The sequence below is a fragment of the Notothenia rossii genome (genome assembly GCF_949606895.1).
Source record: "Notothenia rossii genome assembly, chromosome: 7".
Lineage (NCBI taxonomy): Eukaryota > Metazoa > Chordata > Actinopteri > Perciformes > Nototheniidae > Notothenia > Notothenia rossii.
Window position 1 is genome coordinate 49,977,634 of NC_136905.1, and position 21,878 is coordinate 49,999,511.

The 21,878-nt window shown below is 40.9% G+C and overlaps 1 protein-coding gene across 2 annotated transcripts; it reads right to left on the bottom strand.

Annotated features, from left to right (window-relative positions):
* Nucleotides 1-1,322: 1,322 nt before the first annotated feature.
* On the bottom strand, nucleotides 1,323-21,862 carry vrk1 (VRK serine/threonine kinase 1). 2 transcript variants are annotated; one of them, XM_079641141.1, is made up of 13 exons: nucleotides 21,727-21,862; nucleotides 19,922-20,081; nucleotides 19,451-19,506; nucleotides 18,515-18,584; nucleotides 17,857-17,944; nucleotides 17,297-17,405; nucleotides 16,260-16,352; nucleotides 15,241-15,373; nucleotides 14,327-14,447; nucleotides 11,770-11,828; nucleotides 10,428-10,597; nucleotides 2,290-2,398; nucleotides 1,323-1,656 (listed from the first exon to the last, which is right to left on the bottom strand). In XM_079641141.1, exons 2-13 carry the CDS (start codon nucleotides 20,079-20,081, stop codon nucleotides 1,490-1,492), a joined length of 1,335 nt encoding a protein of 444 aa, XP_079497267.1. In that variant the 5' UTR covers nucleotides 21,727-21,862; the 3' UTR covers nucleotides 1,323-1,489. The 2 variants fall into 2 exon arrangements, with proteins under 2 accessions (XP_079497267.1, XP_079497266.1); XM_079641140.1 differs by lacking the exon at nucleotides 21,727-21,862 and adding an exon at nucleotides 21,081-21,240.
* Between the last annotated feature and the right edge of the window lie 16 nt (nucleotides 21,863-21,878).

The following is a 21,878-nucleotide window of genomic DNA, read 5'->3' on the forward strand; positions in this document are numbered from 1 at the left end:
AGAGGTAAAGTGTCAGCGGGAAGGGCTATGATGAACATGTATGAGATTAATGTCTATGGTGCTATTTTATGCTACATTCCATGCTGGCTAAAGATACTGTCTATGCTTGCTAGCAATGTTTAAACGAAGTAAACTGGATATAAAATCCCCAAACAGGCGAAAACCTACCAGTTTCACCCACTGTCTCTGCCACCTCCCTCCATGCCTGGTTCCTCCGGTTTATATCCCGGTAAATAGTTCTGGTCGCAAAGAACCGGGTGATTTGCTACCGTAATTTCTCGTTTGGAATATGAGGAAATTAACTGCGGTCTGGCTCTCCCAGCTTGCACGCGGTTTGATTGGCTAGCGCTTGTACTGTCAGATTTGCATAAACGGGATTTGATTGGCTGACGCTTCCAGCTCAGCTTCAAAAGTTGAACATTGCTCAACTTTTGAATCCTGAAATCCTGGAAATCTTCGCTTTGCTTCCCCACAATGCAGTTCGGGGAAAAGCGAGGCAAAGTGACGTCATCCCCATTCAAAGTCAATGGGCAGAGAAGCGTTGGAAGATTTTTTTAAAGCTGCTGTGTGGACGTACCATTAAAGGGCCAGACCAGAATCAGCACTTTAGTAACAGGGCTGAAATAGAGGGGTCTGAAGCATGCTACAATGGGTGATCTGTTTGAGCAAAACACTAGAGACATGTTTGTATAGATATGGCCTTATAATATATTGTTAAAATATAGCATAATAGGCTAGCTTTAAGACTGAATGTGGAGAAGTCTGTTTTCAGTGCAACGAGCCAATGTCAGTCTGATCAACAGTAATGTAGTTTGTCGGCAGGTCTTGCACGTGGGTAAGTACGTCAGATATATGATGCCATCTTTTTAAGGTTAAAAAATAGTCTGCTCATTTTATCACCCTGGTCCATCACTTGTTTACAATATAATTGGTCCTTTGACTCTGCGTAGAAAGACGTGTCCTCATAATGTCCTCCAGTCTCCAGTGTTGACTGTTTGTCCCCACAGTTCACTTGATGGAACTTTTATAACGAGGTCACTGTGACGCGCACACACACAGAGGATTACTCATATTAACAATACACACTTAATAAAGACAAAGGCCTCATCAAGACAGGTAGTGCAGTGATCTGTGGCCTCACAGTGGATCCAGGCCTTGATTTAGAAAAGTCTGTCTGGAATTCCTAATTTGCACGTTTCTTGGCTGGTCTCCTAAAGAATGAAATAACTGAATCTCTCTCAAAGTGTTTGTGAATGACAGGGAGTTTATTTCCATCACAATCTAGCCATTGACCCTGAAACCTTGAATTAAGACAAACAAAATGACGTTTTAATTACTCTTTATTACAATAGGCCTGTCTTCAATGACACCAAATAAAATCAACATGTAATAGTGCGTAACGAATAGAAACCAGAAACAAGTAGAAAAGTGACTCTTGTAGGAGCAAATGAGAGGCAGGAGGGAGGAGTGTAGACAGGTGGGGGGGGGCTCAGGGGCTGGTTTTCTTGGGTCTGCCTCTGGACCTCAGGGCAAGTCCGGGGGACGTCTGGGTGCCCATCTCCACCAGTCTGGATTTGGGGTCCCCCACTTTGCCAGCGCCGCATACCTTCTTTGGTCCAGCAGTTTTTGCGGGACTCTTCTTCACCCCGTTCACTTCTGCAGGGGAGACCATCCTGTTACACTGAGGCTACATAAAGCCCCTTCAAACACACAAGCTTCATGTACATTGTATGTTTCATTATGTGTACACTGCTTGATGCTATCTATGTGCTTGTCTTCTGTCTCGGCTTCCTTGTTCGGAGCTGCCACGCTTGCTCTGTAAGTAAACTCATTTCTTGTTGTAATAGCTAGCATGACGCTATCTCAGAGATCTTTAGCATTCAGTCCATTGAGCATGGAATATAAAGCATGTTTGGCTTATGCTATAAAAACATCCCCAGAACAGGAAACTACAAAGAGAAATGGCATATACTGAACAGAAATGTTGTCCCATACATTACATGTCCTTTGGCCGACTTTGGTCTGACTAAGATATTGAATCTATTCTTCAGATGGATTGCCAATCCCAGTTTTAACACTCCTTCCTCAGGGTGTCATCACTCTGCGATCCTCTGACAGGATCCAGCGCCACTGTCTAGTCAACATTTAAATCTGTTCAATACTTTTGATTTGTTGTTGTATTCATTTCCCTGGACAGTTAGACATGTTGTTGTATCCTTGTGCCATCTCTCCCTAAATACTCATTTAATAAATACATTGTAAGTGAATGAGCTCAGATATATCCGATACCTTTTTTCTTTGCGACTCTCTTTTTCTTGATGGGTTGTCCATCTGTCTCATTCTCCTCCTCCTCCTCCTCCTCCTCTTCAGCTGCGGCTTTCTTTCTCTTATTGGTTTTCTGGAAGGAGAAGAATAGAACAAAATGATGAGTGGACATTAGGTGAACATGGACTTTAGTATGTGGGAGTTACTTTGAATGAGCTGCACCCATTGTTCAGAATACACAGAATGCATTTCTCTAACATCTGATCCCCTCCTGTAGCTGAGCAGGAGACGGCTGGTCCCACATTCAATGCTCCTTCAAAATAAAACTGCTATAAAGGGGATAGCATGTAAAGTACAACACAGTCCTTTCAATGTTGAATGAAGACTTTTTTTGTTTTTTAACTAAAAACAAAAAGCAGTGTGTTTGGTGAACCTCTCAAGGCCTTCAGAGTCGTGAAACACAGAGAGAAACTTTGACTTGTTGATAGGAATGGGTATTAAAGGGGCCCCAGGCCTGAATTATTAAAGGCTGTGTTACCGTTAAGCTCCGACCTTATCGGTATTTTTATCGGTACTGGAGACATTTAAAAAATGATATGTCATATGTATTATGCTACATAACCATTACATTGCAGTTTTGGTTTCGCCAACTCCGTTTCTGATATGCAATAAGACTAAAAAATGCGTCTATGATGTATTTTCGATTTTTCCAATCCAGGCGAGATCTCTCTCTGCTCTCTGCTTGCGAGCGGGCGGGGCGGTTTACACACACGCAGCTGCTACATGCAACACACACACACACGGCGGAGAGAACTAAGCGCTCCGAGGTGTGGTTAAACTTTACCCGTCTCGATGTGGACAATGATCGTTACCAAAAGTGCAATAAGAGTTTAGCATGTAAGGGCGGTAACACGAGCAATTTGTCTAAACATTTAGCAAAAGTGCACCACATTCAGACGGAGGAATGCACCGGGTTCGACTGTCTTTCTAGTAGCTCTGTAGCCCTATCCAAGAGTAACTTTTCCACGTCAGGTATGTTATGTATCCTTAATCTTCCTCCAGAAGAACCGTTAGGCCTTTTGCAGCATACCTGTATGCCCCACCTGTGTTGCTCTGTACCACTGTATTTTTGAAGTAAATACTTGTTTTTTGTTTGTTTTTCACAGATCTGTAAGTTCACATTATTTACAATTTGTTTAGTTAATTTAACTTTTTTTCTTCTTCACAAGAACCGATAAGAGTACCGTTAAAGGAACGGATTGATAAGCGGTATCGATAAAAGTAGTAGTACCGTTAAAACCTTAACGATGCCCATCCCTACTCGGTGATGATGCCACAGGACTTCTTCCTCCAGGCTTCTGTTTGTAAAGTCTCACCCAGCAGTAACACCTTCAGATATGAATCATAGATTCTGTATATATAAATGGACGTAGTGTCCGTGACGTCACCCATAGGATTCTGCAGAGTTGCCGAGAAGCCTTAAGTAGGCGGAGTCGGTCACTAACGCTTGACAGCGACGTCAGAGTCTAATCCCGCCTGCTCCAAATAAGGGCAAAGAGGCGGAGCGGAGGCGGGACCTGCTGCCTCCGAACTGGAAGTAAACAGAGCTAGCTCAGGCTAAGAAGCTAAGCTAACATGAAATACATGCATACCAAGTTACTGCTAATAGTGTAGTTCCCCTATATAAACGTTACATTTATAATCAAATGAGACAATGTGCAAGAGAATTAGCTATATTTTGTTATTCTTAATGCTTGTCATTCACACGTTAAGAAAAGAAGTACCGATACATAGCAGAACAATTGTGGCGATGTTCAGCTTAATAAGCCTTGTTCAACATAATTTATTTAGCTAATACTACAGCAGGCGAACCAAGTCTGCGTTTCGCTGCATTCCTTGATCTCCAGTTATAACGACGGACTCCATCGCCCGGACCTAACGGAGCCGCAGTGGGTTAGCTCCCGGACGCCGGCTGGAGCTAGCCCCCCGCGGCTCAGTTAGCTCCGGCGGCTACCGCTGGGATAATTGGGTGCCCTATTAACATTTGCTCCCGTTTAGCATTATGGGCATCATAGCCATAGACTATAAAAGTCTTACCCAAGGCTGAATCATAAACTAAAATGTATGTATGTATAATGGGTTACGTCTAGTGCTGTGTACCTGGACTCACATTCAGGTTCAGGTCCGGACTCAAGTCCAGAGGTTCAGGTTCAGGTCCGGACTTATAGGTCCGGACTTGTGTCAAGTTGTGTGAGTAACTAAAGTGAACTTATTGTGAGCTAATTATCAATTGAAAATAAACTCATTATCAACTCAAATTCAAACTCGTCAGGTTTATTGTGCCCCCTTCCAACTTGTGTCTACACCATGTCTTTTCTAGAACTCTACATGTGTTACTAACTACACAACACAACTACATACATAGTGATGTACATACAAGACTCAATATGCAAGAGTACAAGTCTATGTGTTCTTGTTCAAGAACAACAGCATATTGACATTGTCTGGATGAAGTGTTGCTCTTTCGGCAGACACTATATCACCATACATACAAAGGAGTTAGTTTAGCTACATTACCATATATGGCAACCAGTATCCCACGCTGTCAGTGTCCACTATGTCTAAGCCAGCTTCCCTTGACGTCACACAGATCTCGCGAGCAGTTGCGATATTTTGCGAGACTTCGTGAGTTCAGTAATGGCCGCCATATCAGAAGCCAAAACAATGTTTTTCGTCTTTTCTCAGTGCAAATTTCTCGATCTATGGAAGGTTTTAGATGGTTTAGAACACAAAGGAGAATAAACGTAAGTACCGGTTCCTGACGTTCCGGTTTTAACCGGACTTGAACCGAAACTTTTTACAAGTCCAGTACCGGTTCGGCGTACCGGTACGCAGCACTAGTTACGTCCTTAGCTGGCTAATAAGTAACAAGCTAAGCTACCAATCACACAAACACACCTGCGAACGGGATTAACATCTTCTTGGAAGTTCTGTTACATTCAAGCGCACAGCACGACATTTTAATTGTCTGGTATTTGTAACAATATTCCCTAAAAGGCACAATCACCATGAACACGGCTAAAGCTAAAGGGTCAAGTACAGTACTATGACTAACTGACGTTGTAGCCTCTATGGTTGTAGCCTAGCAGTGCACAAGTTGCTGTTAGCTGACAGTGAGGCATGTACATGTCCATCAAAGTGACCACGCCCTAATTTATGCAAAACTTTAAGACCTAATATAAATAAAAGGGTTTTGTTAGAAAACAATTCACTCACAGATTCATAATCATGAAGGTGGAATCTAACTATATCGATAATAATATTTATTGCATCCAAGGGTAGAAACATGTTTTTTCCCGCTGTAAAGTTGGGCATTTTAACATGGGGGTCTATGGAAATTGCTCCTTTCTGCAGTCAGTCCCTAGCGGCCCATGTATGAACTACAGTGTGTTGCACTTCCCTATTGGCGTCCCGGCTGTTCCCCAGATTTTGCCGCTTGATATGAATCCATTTCATGACGGACTGGGTTTCCCTTTTAACCTCAGAGCATTTCTATGCATGTTTAAGTGTGGAGTCGACCGAGATGCAGGTTCCTCAGCATCACTGAAATATAACATCTGAAATCAAGGCCACTGTAGAGTCTGCTTTGAAAAGAGAAACAGTCACTTCCAATCCTCTGTCCATCCTCCTCTTGTTGGGCCTCTATACTGCAGACACACTCTTTCCCCTCCTCCCAAGCAGAAAAGGGCCTATTTAAAAGAAATGCCAGTGTTGTTAAACATCAGTTCCAGCTTCCAGCATCGTGATGCATTTTGATGCATAACAATGCGTTGCATCCTCAATTTTCTATATTACTGCCATGGCTACTTTATCATCAACGAATACGAGCAGTAAGATACATATGAACTCCCTTTTTATTATTTAGAAAGTGCATTAGAAATCAATAACATAAATGCCTTGACATGAAATTGTAAAGTACAATAAACCAATTGTATAGCTCTAGCATCCCTACATCTGTGTGACATTGTTCTATCCTCAAAAACAAAACTAATACTTCTAGCTGCAGCTTCTAGCAACGGTGTTCTGTTACAAAAGGACCCTGAATGTGGCATCACACACATGACTTGAGTCTGAACACAGCAGACAACAAAAACACTGCATGTGGGCTCAGACTTACATTCCTCTGTCGTACTGTGACATGGATTTAAGAGATTAAGTTAGCCTCATCACATTTCATCAATCAGAGATCAATATTTTTTAAGTGAATAATAAAGTTTTAGTTTTTTTTTTATCAAGCACTATTGAAGTATTTATAATCTGATTTCAACGATAATATTTGAATGGTCTTAAAGTCAAGACATTGAAAACAACTGGTGCAGGTCTTTGAGTCCATTGAGTTCTTAAAATCCATCTAGCTCTCCTGCTTACAAACATTTAGCCATCCCTGCTTATACAAGTAGTAGTTTTAGTTGTCTGCGATCTGCGGAGGCCTACTCCGACCTGTCGAGTACGGCTGTACTGAGGTGTTTTTCCCCCGGAGACGTCGCGAAGAGATGGAACGGCTCCACCTGTTGCTGCCTGCGATCTGCGATCTAAGGAGGCCTGCTCCCACCTGTAGAGTACGGCTGTACTGGAGAGGTTTTTACCCCGGAGTTGTTGCGGAGAGACGGAGTGGCTCCACGCTTCAGGCTTGGCCTGCTTCCACCGGGCGTGTGCTGCTGTGCGGAGGAGGATTTTACCACGGCTGGGGCCTGCTTTCCACCTGTCCTGGTTCTGCTGTTGCAGAGGCCTGCTTTCACCCCGGGGATACCACGGAGGGACCGGAGCGCTTCCACGCTGCTGCTTTCGCCTGTCCTTTGCAGCTGTGCTGATTTGCCCCAGGTACATCGCGGATACTGTGTGCTGGTCTGGGAAAATGGTCCATATTGGGATTCTGCTGTGCCTGTTAACTGTTTTGGACTATGAGAAGATCTCTAGTCATTCTGAGAAGTCTACTGGATTCAGGTCTGTTCTGCCACCCGCAGTGGGCATCCCCTGCAAAGGTTCGGGCGTGTTGCACAAACAATTACCGGTTGCCTTGTCACAGACAATCTGCTCGACAAAATATGTTTGTCTTTTTTGTTTTCCTGCGATGATGGTTCTTCAGGACTGCTTCTTAAGCTCAAATCACATTCTCGCAGACTTTTCCGGTGTTTCTAAAGTAGATGACAATGTATGTGTGTCGATTAAGAGGAAAAGATGCCTGTTTTTTTTTTTGCTATTACTGTCAGGAAATGTACAACCAAACCCTGGTCCGCCCAGTAGTAGTAGTCAGATCACTACTCCTGCTGATTCATACAGGTCATGGTGGTGGGCTGTTACAGACCCCCCTCAGCTGTCAAGGACTCCTTGTCTTCACTAGCAAATCTTTTATCGCAGCTAGAGTACAAGGAAATAGTGCTACTTGGAGATTTTCACTGGGACTGGTTAACTGCAGTGTCAGAGGATTTTAAAAACCTTTATATCTCTTTAAATGTTACTCAGATTGTTGACAGTCCTACTCGCCCTAACATTAAGTCCCCTAATAAATCCTCCCTAATTGATCTAATTTTAACTAATGTTCCCCATAAATACTCATCTGTGGGAGTATTTGCGAATGATCTGAGTGATCACTGTGTTGTAGCCACAATTGGACACTAAGGTCCTTAAGGGTAAATCTCGTATTATTATTAAGAGAGACATAAAACATTTTGTGGAGCAGGGTTTTGTTCATGATCTGTTTGGGTTTGATTGGGAAAAAATTGATCTGTGTGCTGATGTAGAAACTGGATGGTCTTATTTTTATCTTGGTTTTATGGAGATCATTGATAGACATGCACCCCTGCGTAAATTTAGAGTAAAGGGACGAGACAATCCTTGGTTTTCTGCTGAACTGTCTCCTGCATGAGAGAAACAAGGCCTGGGCAAAGGCTAGGCAATCAGGCTCAGAGGTAGAATGGCTGCGTTTTAGGCAGCTAAGGAATAGCTTCACATCAAATGTCAAAAGTGCTAGGTCGAAGTACTATTTGTCAGTAACCACAGAAAACCTAAATAATCCTAAGACATTTTGGAAAGCCATAAAATCAATATCCACCGGTGAGATCCGTAATGAGCTACGCTACCTCCGTGCCTTACCACAGCATCTGGCACTATATCTGACAGGGCCACCATACTAAATTGTTTTAATGAGCATTTTGTGTCTGTGGCTCTCTGTTTGATTCTGTTTCTAACTCTGCTTCTGTGAACACTACAGTGTGTGACTCTGAACAATGTGGTCTGGAAAACCCTTTCAGTTTTACTCTTTTACTGTTAATGTTGTTCATGAAGCCTTATCTAAGCTAGATCCTAAGAAACCGGCTGGCCCGGACAACGTAGAACCTTACTTTTTAAAAGGTAGCTGCACATTTTATTGCTCCTCCTCTCACTACTCTTTTTAACCTCTCTCTCAGCACAAATGCAATTCCTAAAGTATGGAAGTCAGATTATGTCTTACCTTTACTAAAAGGAGGGAAGGCAACTATTTTAAATAACTATAGGCCAATATCTAAATGATCAGTTCTGGCGAAGGTTCTTGAACGCCTAGTGAGTGAGCAGGTAAAGGTGTTTTTATGTACAAATGACATATTTTCTAAACATCAGTCAGGCTTCAGAAAGCAACATAGCACCATCACTGTCACAATGAAAGTGGTGAATGACATGAGTATTTTAGATAATAAGCAGAGTTGTGCAGCTCTATTTATTGACCTTTCCAAAGCGTTTGACACCGTCGATCATCGCATCTTAAAGCAGAGGCTACTCAGTATTGGCATATCCAGCCATGCAGTGGGGTGGTTTGTGAACTACCTCTCTGAAAGGTCCCAATGTGTTCACTTTGATGAACATTGCTAATGGTGTTCCCCAAGGTTCTGTTTTAGGTCCACTTTTATTCTCTATATATATCAACAGTTTAGGTGAAAATGTCGATGAAGCTACTTTACATTTTTATGCGGATGATACCGTGATGTACTGTGCAGGTCCCTCCATTCAGGAGGCTGGTGTTAAATTAAAGGCTGTTCTTAACATTATTCAGACTCAGCTCGCTGAGCTTAAGCTTCTTTTAAATGTTGATAAAAACAAGGTAATGCTCTTTTCAAAAGCTAAAAAGACACCAGAGCCTGTTGTAGATATTGTTACTATGCAAGGACAAGTACTTGAAGTGGTTACCTGTTATAAATACCTAGGTATCTGGCTTGATGATTGTCTCACTTTTAAACTTCAGGTCAATAACCTGCTTAAAAAGCTGAGGGTTAGACTAGGTTTCTTTTTCAGAAACAAGTCCTGTTTCTCTTTTGAAGCCAGGAAAAGGCTAGTCTCTGTGACCTTTTGACCTGTGCTGGACTATGGGGATCTGGTCTATATGAATGCACCTGCCAATTGCCTGAACAAGTTAGATGGCGCCTATCACAGCGCACTGAGATTTGTCACAAATTGTAAAGCACTTACTCATCACTGTACCCTGTATGCAAAGGCAGGTTTGCCATCACTTACTGTACGGAGGCTCAGTCATTGGTACAAGTTTATTTATAAAGCTTTGTTGGGTAAACTCCCGTATTATATCTGCTCTCTGATAACACAGAGAGTTGCAAGCAGCTATTGTCTGAGATCGCATGATGTAGTATTGTTAGATGTGCCAAGAGCAAGGACTGTCTTAGGTAAGACAGCTTTTATGTGCGCAGCTCCACTTGCTTGGAACAATCTTCAGCAAGAATTGAAACTGAGCAGTCTCATTCCTCTGCATGTTTTTAAAGCTAGGCTAAATGAAATGCTCGTTGATACTATGGGCACTTGTAAATGTCTATAACTATGTAAATGTATCCTGTAAATATAATGTATGATGTCCTTTGTTGTTTTATGTTTCATGTGGAACCTATATGCTGCAGGTCTCCCTTGAAAAAGAGATCTATGATCTCAATGGACCAATCTGATTAAATAAAGGTTTGAAATGAAATGAAATAATGTACCCAATGTCCACTTTCAAAACACTAATTTACAATGACTTGCTCTTGATTTTCACCTCCCTCCACCATATTTGCGCTAGCCCGGCATTCTTACAATTCAATGTGACGTTGCTACCAGGAAGTTATTTTGAACCATAGAACAACCACCTTGGCAGCAGGAGACACAGCTCCACTGGCAGCAGGGAACGTGAGTGTGCCTTCATCTTTAGCCCGGATGGACTTGAGGCCGGCCTGCAGAATGGAGCGCAGCTTCTGATACGGAGGCTTGTCTTGGTATCCCAGAGACTTCACCTCCTCCATGAACCTCTGGATCTCCTCTGAAACAAACCAGGGCAAAATTATTGAAACTCATCACACACTGAGACCCTCCAGGATCAGTTAGCTCCAGGAGGGCTTTCTGTGTGCTGTGATCCACGTTTACTGACAGGGACTACATCAATAACCGACTGGACTTGTCTCTCTGTTCCAAGACTTTCTGCTGTGGTCGCAGCGTCCTGCCTGCTTGTGTTTGGTGTGACTTTCCTCAGATTTGATACACAGTCAAAGATTGAGTTGTAAACAACACTTTGCTTTTGTTGGGCGCAGCAGAAGGAAGGAGGTGTGACGCTCCGTGCTCCTCTCCTCTGTCTGAACCACACACTTCCTGCAGGTCACAGTGCCAACATTAAAAAGGCAACTCTCAACACAGCCAGACATCAAGCGTTAGAGTCGCCTCTTACAGTCTCGACTACAAATATTACTGCAGTGTGTTTAAGGACTTTTATTCTAATGAGGACCGAGCAGGTCTGGATTTAGAGGGCTATTCATAGACGTGAATAACAGGGTTCCTAAAGCTTAAAGATAGTTAGATTTAGGACTTTTTATAACATTTAAAATGTCTTAATGCTTCTTGGAATTCAATTTAACACCAACTTTACAACAACCTATATTAAAGAAAGAAAACACATCAATGAGTTTGCACAAATGTTTACTGTAACATTGGCATGTTTCTAGTGTTCACTCTGCAGGTGGCATTGCACTGCCTTTGATTCCCATCTTGCAGTTTGCTCAAATGCTCTCCAAATAGTTGGACTGTCCTCGACAATAGAAATCCTCCTATGACAGTTTGTTAATGAAATCTTTTGTTGTGATGAGCTTAGAAAAGGCCTTATTTTTACATGAATTAATAAAATGCCCTGGGCTTTAAGGATAGCGGAAACCCTGTAGTTATTAGAAAATAACCATATCAATCAAATCCATTTTGATGATGCAAGAAGCTTTATATACTGTCATTCAAATGTATTGTGATTGTAAGTTTGGGATGTCTGTTTAAAGCAATTCCAAATCGTTATCAGTCGATCACAGATCCACAGATCCCTACCCCACTGGAGTCATTCTGGTGGAAGCACGTTTATAATACTGGGCTGTCAAAAGCAAATGGACTTGCCTTGACTCTTACTTAATGAGGAAGTTGCATGGCCACTGTTGCTCTATGTGTGTGTGTTCTTACCTGGCTTGTCTTGAGAGGAGAAACATTGGTTCATAAATTCAGAGATGTTTTCTTGACTCCTGTAAGAGAAAAGCAAGCAGCAAAATGTTTGTCAGTGGGCCCCCGGCTTTACCTGAGAGGTCAGATTTGTGAAGACCACCTTGTGTGTCAGAGCAACCCTGTCTACTAAAAATTACGTTCCCATCGAACTAAACTGCATTCTCAATTACGTTTAGCTAGAAACGTATTTTCTCCCACGTTACGCTCGTTATGAACGTATCTCAAATACTAGAGATGTCCCGATCCGATCACGTGATCGGGGATCGGAGCCGATCACGTGATTTTCAAAAGATCGGAATCGAGACAAAAAAATCGGGGATCGGATTATTTTTGTTTTTAAAAAAAGAAAATTTTATTCAATGTTACAAAACAAAAATGACCATGTTCAAGTCTTAAAGTCATCCTGAGGCCTTAGTTTTGGTTTCAAATTACACAAAATCATGTATGTGTTGCTTCTTTGGGGCTTGTTTTCATAGACCTGGTTGCTTATTTCTCTCAAATCTGGCAACAGAGTGGGCAGGGCGCAGTGTCTAATTGTAGCAGTAAGCTAACGAGTACTGATAAGCTTTATTTTGTTTTGATCCAATGCTGCACAACTGAACTGATCCAATGCTGCTGTGAAAAAAAGAAGCTATATCCATGTTGGATAGAATATCAAATTTAAATAAAAAAATAACCTTAAGGGACAACTTGAATGCTTTTTTTTCTCTTAATGCATTGCATAAAGATCGGATCGGGAAAAATCGGTATCGGCAAATTGTCAAAATCAAATGATCGGAATCGGATCGGGAGCAAAAAAAGGTGATCGGGACATCCCTATCAAATACGTTTATTTTCTACATATCTTCTAGAAACATATTTTCTCCCACGTTACGTTTCTTATGAACGTATCTTAAATACGTTTATTTTCTACATATCTTTGCCATTTATTTTCTAGCTTATAATAATGATAATAGTCATTTATTAATATCATTTTAGAGCACACATTTGAAATCGAGAATCGGGCTCGATATATGGTTAAATTAAAATCAGTAGGCAAGGCTGTAATTTCGCCAGCTGTTACTCTCATGAGCGAGGCAGAACATAATAGTTTTATCATGCCAAAAAGCTGCTGTGTCGTTTATTGCACCTCAAACATCACACAAGGTACACACAGCATACTAATAATAACTTTGTATTATTAGTGTACGACACTTATGTATGTATAACATCTGAAGATGTGTAGTTTTATTCATGTTTTTACATAATTTTACAGGATATTGCTATACTATTTCTCATGTTTTACTTCTACACATTAATATCTGATTTGTAAAACATCACAGACAGAAAGGTATATCCGTCATTTAATGGTAAGCTATTGAAATTGTGATTCCATAGATGTGCCTCCCATCACCCAAATCCCCTGACTATTCTCTCAACTCAGTATTTACATTCTTATATTCAAAGAAAATCAGTCATACCTTTAAAAACTACAAGTCCTTTTCTATCAGCTGTGCACCGTTATGGTGTAAATATAACCTATCTACCAATTGGATCAAATATAAAAGTCAGCCGAATTACTATTGATACTGCAAGGAGACGTATTTTGTGAAAAGAAATGCAAGATGTTGTTTAATTGTTGATATATTTATGATCCACGTCACATATTCAGTTTTGCCGGCAGTTCTTCCTGTTTGTCTAGAAGTCTTCTCATCAGGACTCTATAAATAAAGAACTACGGCAGATGTGTAATATTTAATGCAGCCGAACCTTGTATTACAATGCCGTTATGTGATGACTTTCAAAGAGAAAAGCAAGAACACTCGGAATGAAGTATTTTTTCATTTTAAAAAAATGTTTTCGGATATCATATCGCATTAACACCATATCCCAACGTGCATTGCGGCTAAAACATCCAATCAACGAGCTTCAAGCTGAGGATCTTGGGTAATCAGTTCAGTGGGTTTGTGATGTGTATCAAAATGTCCCTTATAGGCCTACGTCTGTTTCCAGTGACTTTATTTACGGCTAAAAAGCATGCTAAAAAGCCCAAGATTATAAAATTAAACGAATAAATAAAAACAAGGATAATTGTGTTATTGTTGAGTAAATAACAATGTGTTATTTAGAAAAGAGCAACAAATTAGAAGGAAAAAAAGATATAAAAAAATACAGATTTCAGTATTTTGAGGCTCTAAGCCCCACTTCTTTTCCTCATTGACGGCAAAAAAAAGTCCGACATTATACGATTTAGTTATGAGAGTTATGAGAGTAACAGCTGGCGAAATTACAGCCTTGCCTACTGATTTCAAATATGTGCTCTAAAATGATATTTATAAATGACTATTATCATTTTTATAAGCAAGACAATAAATGGCAAAGATATGTAGAAAATAAACGTATTTAAGAGACGTTCATAAGAAACGTAACGTGGGAGAAAATATGTTTCTAGCTAAACGTAATTGAGAATGCAGTTTAGTTCTGTGGGAACGTCATTTTTAGGAGACAGGGTTGGTCAGAGATGATGTGTGCCGCTCACCTGATTTTGCAATCTCTGACGTAGAGGGGGTCCTGCAGCTTGTCCTCCCAGGGCAGGCGTCCACACAGCCACTGCACCATGCAGTAACACAGGATCTCCAGGTCGCTGCGCCGGCACGCAGCTGCACACACACAACCACATCAGCAGCATCACCTACATTACATGCTGAACTAGAGCAGAGTAGGAATGATCCCTCGTCTGTAAGTGAAAGCTTTTTTTAACTTGTTTTTGTTCAACCTTGAAAGGTCTGAGGTAGACCACAAGCTGAAGAGATTTGAATGTTTTGTTCTCCGACATAAAACATGTCAGTAAATACTCTCATAAAAACAGAGTGAATAAATTAGACTACTAAACATTAGCCGCCTTTAGTTTAGCATCTGTGAAGTGAAGTCATGTGACCGTGATGTAATTCCTTTATGGGCTAACGTTAGCTTTTTACTTTGAGATTGCATCAACGTTTGAAAAAGTGATGTTCATTTGTGGATGAAAAAGGTGTTTGACAGAGATGTTATCTTCTGCAATATGCCACAACCCTTTTTGTTGAGGGAGCCCTTGATGCTAACTTCTGGGTGGGCCTACACAAAGACATGAACACTGCACCACTCCATGCACTGCTATAACAAAGCCTCATGTTGATGTGTTAGCTATGAAGCTGGAGTCAGGACATGGTTGCTTTGAAGTTAGATCAATCACAAAAACTGCAATTTCTGGTTTTATGAGAAATGGTCACTTTCTTTTGGTTGAGATCCCACCTTTTAGATTGTTGTTGTGTAATTAGTGGGACCAGTGACAAATCACTAATACTTTTATGTATGGCCTTCCTCTTTTTGTAAAGGTTTACCCCCCACCACAGAGTAAAGACCTGGCAGCGTACGGGAGCTTTTATGAATCTACTCGTAGTGTGATGTACCTACTTGCTCCCTTGTGTGCGTCGATGCTTGTGAACTCGATGGTACCGTCGTGACATCTCTTGGGGTCCTCCTTGTACTCTTTTATCACACTATCGGGTGCATACCTGTATGCCAGCCCATAATCTACCAAGTAAACCTGAAAGACAAACACACACCAACAACAGGATTAAACCTGCTCTCTATTTATAAAAACATATTTGCCATGTCTCAGCACTTTAACTGACAGTATGGGGAGCAGGTGATTCCCCCGTTTTTAAATTCAAATTGTTATTCCAGCAACATAAACTAAGCATTATTACTTAGTCTTTAATTGCTTTAATAAAGAAACTTGCAAAAATAAGAACAAAGCTACATCCCAGTAACTCCAGGGGAAGAAATACAAATATCACAGCTACAAACACCTCACCTAATAAAACAATCCTTAGGGGCCCATTCTTAAATTGTCATTTATAAAAAGCTTTTTAATAACACCACCAATGATACATTATTAATCTGCAAATTAAATATTTTCCCCTGCTGTGTTTGTTAGGAAAACCTCTTAGCTGCTGCCATCTAATCTCTCCGTTTGGAACACACACACACACACACACACACACACACACACACACACACACACACACACACACACACACACACACACACACACACACACACACACACACACACACACACACACACACACACACACACACACACACACACACACACACACACACACACACACACACACACACACACACACACACACACACACACACACACACACACACACACACACACACACACACACACACACACCACCCCCCCCCCCCCCCTCCCCTGCAGGATTAATTGAATCTAATGAAGCAGCACGTGTGTGATGATCAAAAACACACTCCCCTCGCTGCTTCAGGAGCAGCGCAGGGTCAGAGGAGCCTCTCCACTCTAACACATGCAATGCTGAAAAGTTTAAGGTTGTTTGAAGCACCATTTTAAAACAGAATGTTTTATTTTATTCTTTTGATGTTTCAAGCTGTACTGACCTGGTCTGGATCAGTGTGGCCCAACATGAGGTTGGAGGCCTTGATGTCAGCATGAACGTACTCATGGTCATGGATGAACTCCAGAATATCCAACTGAAAGAGTAAAAAAAACAAGGATAAACATTAATATTAGCATTCAAATATCTTAATAACATGGGTTAATGCGGAAGTGATCCATGCTATTAGTCAGGCAGATACCAGTATTAATACATTTTTATTAATGAATTCATAACGTATTAACCAAATTATTTTAAAGGGGACCTATCATGCAAAATGCACTTTTGGATGTCTTTTATACATGAATATGTGTCCCCGCCGGTGTGTCAGGAGTCTCACGCAGCATCAGAAAATAAAACCCTCCCTCTTTTCCTCCGTACCCAAATCTCTAAAAACAGGGCTAAAACGGAGCTGATCCAGATTTGTGTCCGATATGACGTAATAGCGGAAATGTAGGCTGGCTTTACGCCCACGGCACTATCAGAAACGTTGCTATCAGAAACAATGCCCGACTGCCTCAAAAGGCGGAGCAGCGAGCCCTGCAACCCCGCCAACACGGCACCCAGACCTTTAAAACATACGTCCTTATTTAAATACCCCACTATTTTTAAGAAAGAAAATATCACAAATATCTAAACGTATTCACTTGATCAACTGTTAAGAAGCAGAATCTACATCAGTCAGAACAACCTTTAAAAAACAATTGTCCCTTTGCCGCATCGGCATAATACATTTCACTAAAAGTGCCACTAACATGGGAGCTCATCAATACTGAAATCTTTAATCATTTTAGACTTGACCCATCCCTACAGAGAAACACGTGCAAAACAAATAAAAGTGCAGAGCTTTGGTTATTTTTGAGAACATTCATTTGAAGCAAAAAATATCATTTGCAGTATTCAAAATAAACTGAATAGGACAGGATTTTTCTTTAAGCGCAGCTCTTGCACCCACTTGCCATTTGTTCACAACTCGTTGGTTCAAAATGACACAACTCTTCCATTCAGTGGAAAAAATGAAAGTGAAATGAAAACACCAACCAGACGCAGAGCGAGCTGTAGAACCAGTTTTCTTGGGAACCTCCTCCCACATTCTTCAAACTTCTTCTGCAGGTCTGTGCCGAGCCGGTCAATAACCATGAACCTGTACCTGGAAAGAACAAACAATGCGTCCGTAGTGCTTCTTAGGTGTCACATTAGCCCCACTGCAGTACAGTGTTGGTGTAGCTCACTTTATTCTGAGCTGTAAGATCAGGTATTTTTGACCATTCATTTTATGGTTAGATGTCATATTGCCAAGTTCAAATAAGTAAGTGTCCTTATTCATTGTGTTGTGTCACGTTTGTCTGTAAATCCAAAAGCTGTTCAAATCCTAAAGAAACGTAACCAGCTCACTCTTTTTTCAATACTCCAGAGTATGGAAGTTTTTTGCATGTTGCAGACAATTTGTACTTGTGTTAGGTTATTCCGATTATATTTTAACAAAATCTTGTATCGTATAAGGTTCATTTACACTACCAAACTCTTGGATCAGGAGTTGTTTGCGCCTGATGGAAGACTAAAAGTGTGAAAGGTGAAACTTGACTTGAGAAATGGCTTACCTTTTCCCTCCTCTCTCATGCAGACCTGAGCCCCAGTACCTTGGAACGCCCAGAACGTTCAGCTTGTGAGACTTCACCCAGCTCTGAACTGCAGGACAAGATGTTGTTTGAGAAATGTGCTGAAAGTATGTGTAATGCCCACTCAACCAAGGACAGTGGGGTTGCTACCGTTTCATGCGGCATGCTGCTGACTGGAGCTGGGGTAACTGGGTGATGGCTGTAATGCTTAAAGTAACAAGAGTAGAATTCCATGGAGGGAGGGGGGGGTGGGCAGCACTGCCGCGAGCTAATCTGCTGCTGGGACAAATATTTACCAACAACGTGAGATTCCAGCATGAATAAAATATGAGCCTTTGGTTCCTTAGTAATATAACAGTTAATTGTCAGGGGAGATTGACATTTGGATTGTTATTATATAAAATGCAAAGCTGTGGCCTGGGGGCCAACAGCGCTGCCACCAAAAGCTTCCCTTCCTCTGCAGAGCCCCCCCGCACCTCAGACACAAGATTGTCTTTTTTAATTAAACAACTTTCTTTCTTTTATTTGTTTGCCGTACTGGAGAGAGTTGTGTTATGATCACAAGGCTACCTTTAGTTAATGTCATACTTCTAGGTGTGTGTGTTTGAGGGTGTGTGTGAGGAATGGTAAGTTGGCTTACTCAGGTCAGGTTTAGCAGCTCTCATGTAGAACTTGAGCTCCGAGAACAGTGGTCCATTGTCACTGGGCTCCTGTGGACAAAAGAACCAGATAACTGATCAGTTTCCATTCAGCATGTTAACACTGGTTAAACTGATCATTTCTCAGCCGAGTCCAAAACTGATGTTTAAATTAACAAAATGAACACTTCCGATACCAATGTTTTTAGCCATTTCACTAAATGACATTTAGTGTCTTTTGGCTCGGACAGAAAAATTCTCGGGCTGTTTTAATGTTTTTCTTAAGGCCCGGACACACCAAGCTGAAACCAAAGAACTGACACAGACGGACCCGACTGTTGCGTCGCTTCGCGTCTCTGCGTCTTGGCCAACTGTCGCACTGGAACACACCGCAAAGACTTCAGCCGACGGCCAAGAAGCACGTACGAACTGCGCATGCGTGAGTGGCAATAACTCTCCTTACCAGCAGGCGGCGGTAGTGTGTATTCTTCATTCAAAAGAGGCAACAACCGGAAGACAGACTGCGTGATAACCGAGAGAAGAAGAACAGACTGCGTAATAACCGAGAGAAGAACAGACTGCTTGATATAAACAAACAACAAATAGCGTGTGCGTTCCATTTTCACTCTACAGCGAGAAGCTCATGGGGCTTTCCCGAACCTGTATCGAGAGCTGGAGTTAAATGAAATCTCAGATTTGCCTTCTTAATCGTTTGTTTGGGTCCCTCACTTCCGTTTTCGCTTTAACACCATGATCAAATATACTTATTTGACAGATTATTAAGAAACAATGTAATTTAAAGTTAATGGAATGTATTGTTTTGTTTTTTTGCGAGAGTTGGAATTGGTATTGACTATCATTGATCATTGAATTGATTGTGAAATCCAAAGTGCATATGAAAACATTTGAGTTCTTGTTCACGTTGTTTAGAGACTCACCACTTTGATGACATACGCAGCATCAGCACCCACAGGCTTGGCAGAATTCTCATGAGCTGGGAACAAGAGAACGGAACACTTCTGATGGTTCTTATGTATATAGACTTTCTGCTCTTCAATGCTTTTATTTAATTATGTTTATCCTTTTTCCCACCTTTCAGTTTAAGATTTGAATGCCTGAACACATTGCTGCTTTAACTAAATCATTTCCCAATTATGGATCAATAAAGTACCTATCTATCTATATATATATATATATAACTATATAATATATAGTTGTATTCATCTGCAATGTCACATTTTTCAGATTATAACTTGGTCAGTAAGTGTCTGAGAGTTACACATCTTAATCTGAATTCAGTGATTAAGCTTAGTCTTAGAACACATCTGCAGTCCCATGATCTATACATGTCTTTCAGCATTGCATGTTAGATTTTTGAGGTGCTGTATCTGCATTCAATCTATTCTTACCCAAATATAGGAGACCAAAGCCCCCTTGGCCGATGGGAGCCCCCAGCTTCCAGGACTTCTTCCCTGTGTCTATGAGGACCTCTCCGGGGGGGAACTCCTCCGCCAGCTGCCTCTTGGCTGGAGCTCTGCCTTTCCCTGCCGTTTTCTTTTTAGGAGGCATCTAAAGCACACACACCCAGCATCACATGGTATTCTCCAGTGTTGGAAGAAGTACTTACATCCTTTACTTAAATAAAAGTGCATATACTATGGTCTTAGAATACTCCAGTAAGTAAAATCCCCGATTACAAAATGTAATTTAAGTAAAAGTAAAAAAGTATTAGCAGCCAAATATGCTTCAAGTATCAAAGTAATAGAAATGTACATGCAAAATAGATCTTTCCAGAGTATTATATTATTATGGTTATCATGATATTCTGTTTTTATACATGTAAGACCTTTTTAGTGTTGTAGTTTGTCAATATGGACCAGATTTAAATACTTGAAATACTGTGAATATCAGTACTGCCTTTTACCATATCAGTTTATCGTTTGTTTTATATGTGCAAAGTTTGAGAGTGTTAAAATAAATGTAGTAGAGTAAAAAGAACGATATTTGCCTATATTTGTGGAGTAGAAGTATAAAGTTGTATTCAATGGACAGTACAAATGTGTCAAAAACTACAATACTTGAGTAAATGTACTTAGTTACTTTCCAACATTGCTATTCTCCATGCTTGATGACCTAGTGCATGTTGGGCTTAGCTTTTCAAAGTGTAAAAGTTATGTATATGCGGGTTTCACATTCGGTGCTACATGATGTCCGGTTCATCTGTTTACCAGCGGATAACCGTAAGTTTAACACTTCCTGTCGTCTTCAGTTTTAACGTTTGGTAAACAAAGCTTTACTGTACAGACACTGTCAGAATGTGTAAAGCAAAGATAACAGCCCCCGTCATCATGAACAATTACGTTTACAGCCTCACAACGTTAGAGGACGAACGGTATAACGTTACACTGTTTTCAGTGTCGGTTAACGTTAGCTATCATGCTAACCTGGCTATCTGATTAGCTTGTCACGCTAGCTTCTCATGTCGTTTATTACGTTCGTTGATATCTGCGACGCTGTCAGTCAAACAGCCACTAACACTATTTATGAAAAGATGGGATGAATACACACCTTGACTTTGTTGTTTATTGTAGGTAAAACCGTATGAACATGGAGGTATAGGATGTAAATGCGTATTGAACGAGGACCAAACTTCCCGCAAAACTACCGGTCAGGAAGTGACGTCAGCACGTTTTGCTATTCTATTGGCCGAGTATGCTGCGTATCTTACGTCAGTGATTCCAGCGTTTGAAGATGTTTCAGTTTACTGCACAGGTGAAGAAGAAGCTTTTATTTTAGCTTACAGTTTCATACTTCTATACAAGTCAAAGTCAGTGTTAGAGTCAGTATAGAAACACTGCAGCTCAAGTTATTTTCACTAAATGTGTATTGTGTTGATGATGTGAAATATAATGAAGTGTTAAATTAGATTTTATTTCCACCTGGAGTAAATTCACAAGCTACCCTGCAGTATACAAAGTCGTTCAAACTAGCTGCACCTTTACCAGCTTTGAGAACGCTTTAAAGATCAATCATCAATCATATATATTATTCTGAAATGGACAAATCTGCACAACACTACTTTTAGTTTTGGAGCTTTAACTCTATTTTGATGCTAATACTTTTATTTCACTTTGGAAGTGTGTAGAGCCTCACCTATTTTAAATGTGTAATTTGATATGAACATATTGGGTTTCACTTGCAACCCGGTGCACACCTCATGAATAAGATATCCGTTCTTCCGAGTGTTGTCTTTCCAGGTGACCACAGAGTGGAGAGAGCAGCACTTCCAAGAGGGCAGATGGAACTGTGTCAGCTGTTGCACACATTCTAAATGAGTGTGACTCCAGTCTCTCCTGGAGGACCTCA

Coding starts and splice junctions, on each gene's coding strand:
- vrk1 (XM_079641141.1), bottom strand. CDS start 20,081: ATGCCTCCTAAAAAGAAAACGGCAGGGAAAGGCAGAGCTCCAGCCAAG. Junction 14,448..15,240: donor CGACGCACACAAGGGAGCAA/GTAGGTACATCA, acceptor GTGTGTGTGCAG/CTGCGTGCCGGCGCAGCGAC. Junction 11,829..14,326: donor GTCAGAGATTGCAAAATCAG/GTGAGCGGCACA, acceptor TTTCTCTTACAG/GAGTCAAGAAAACATCTCTG.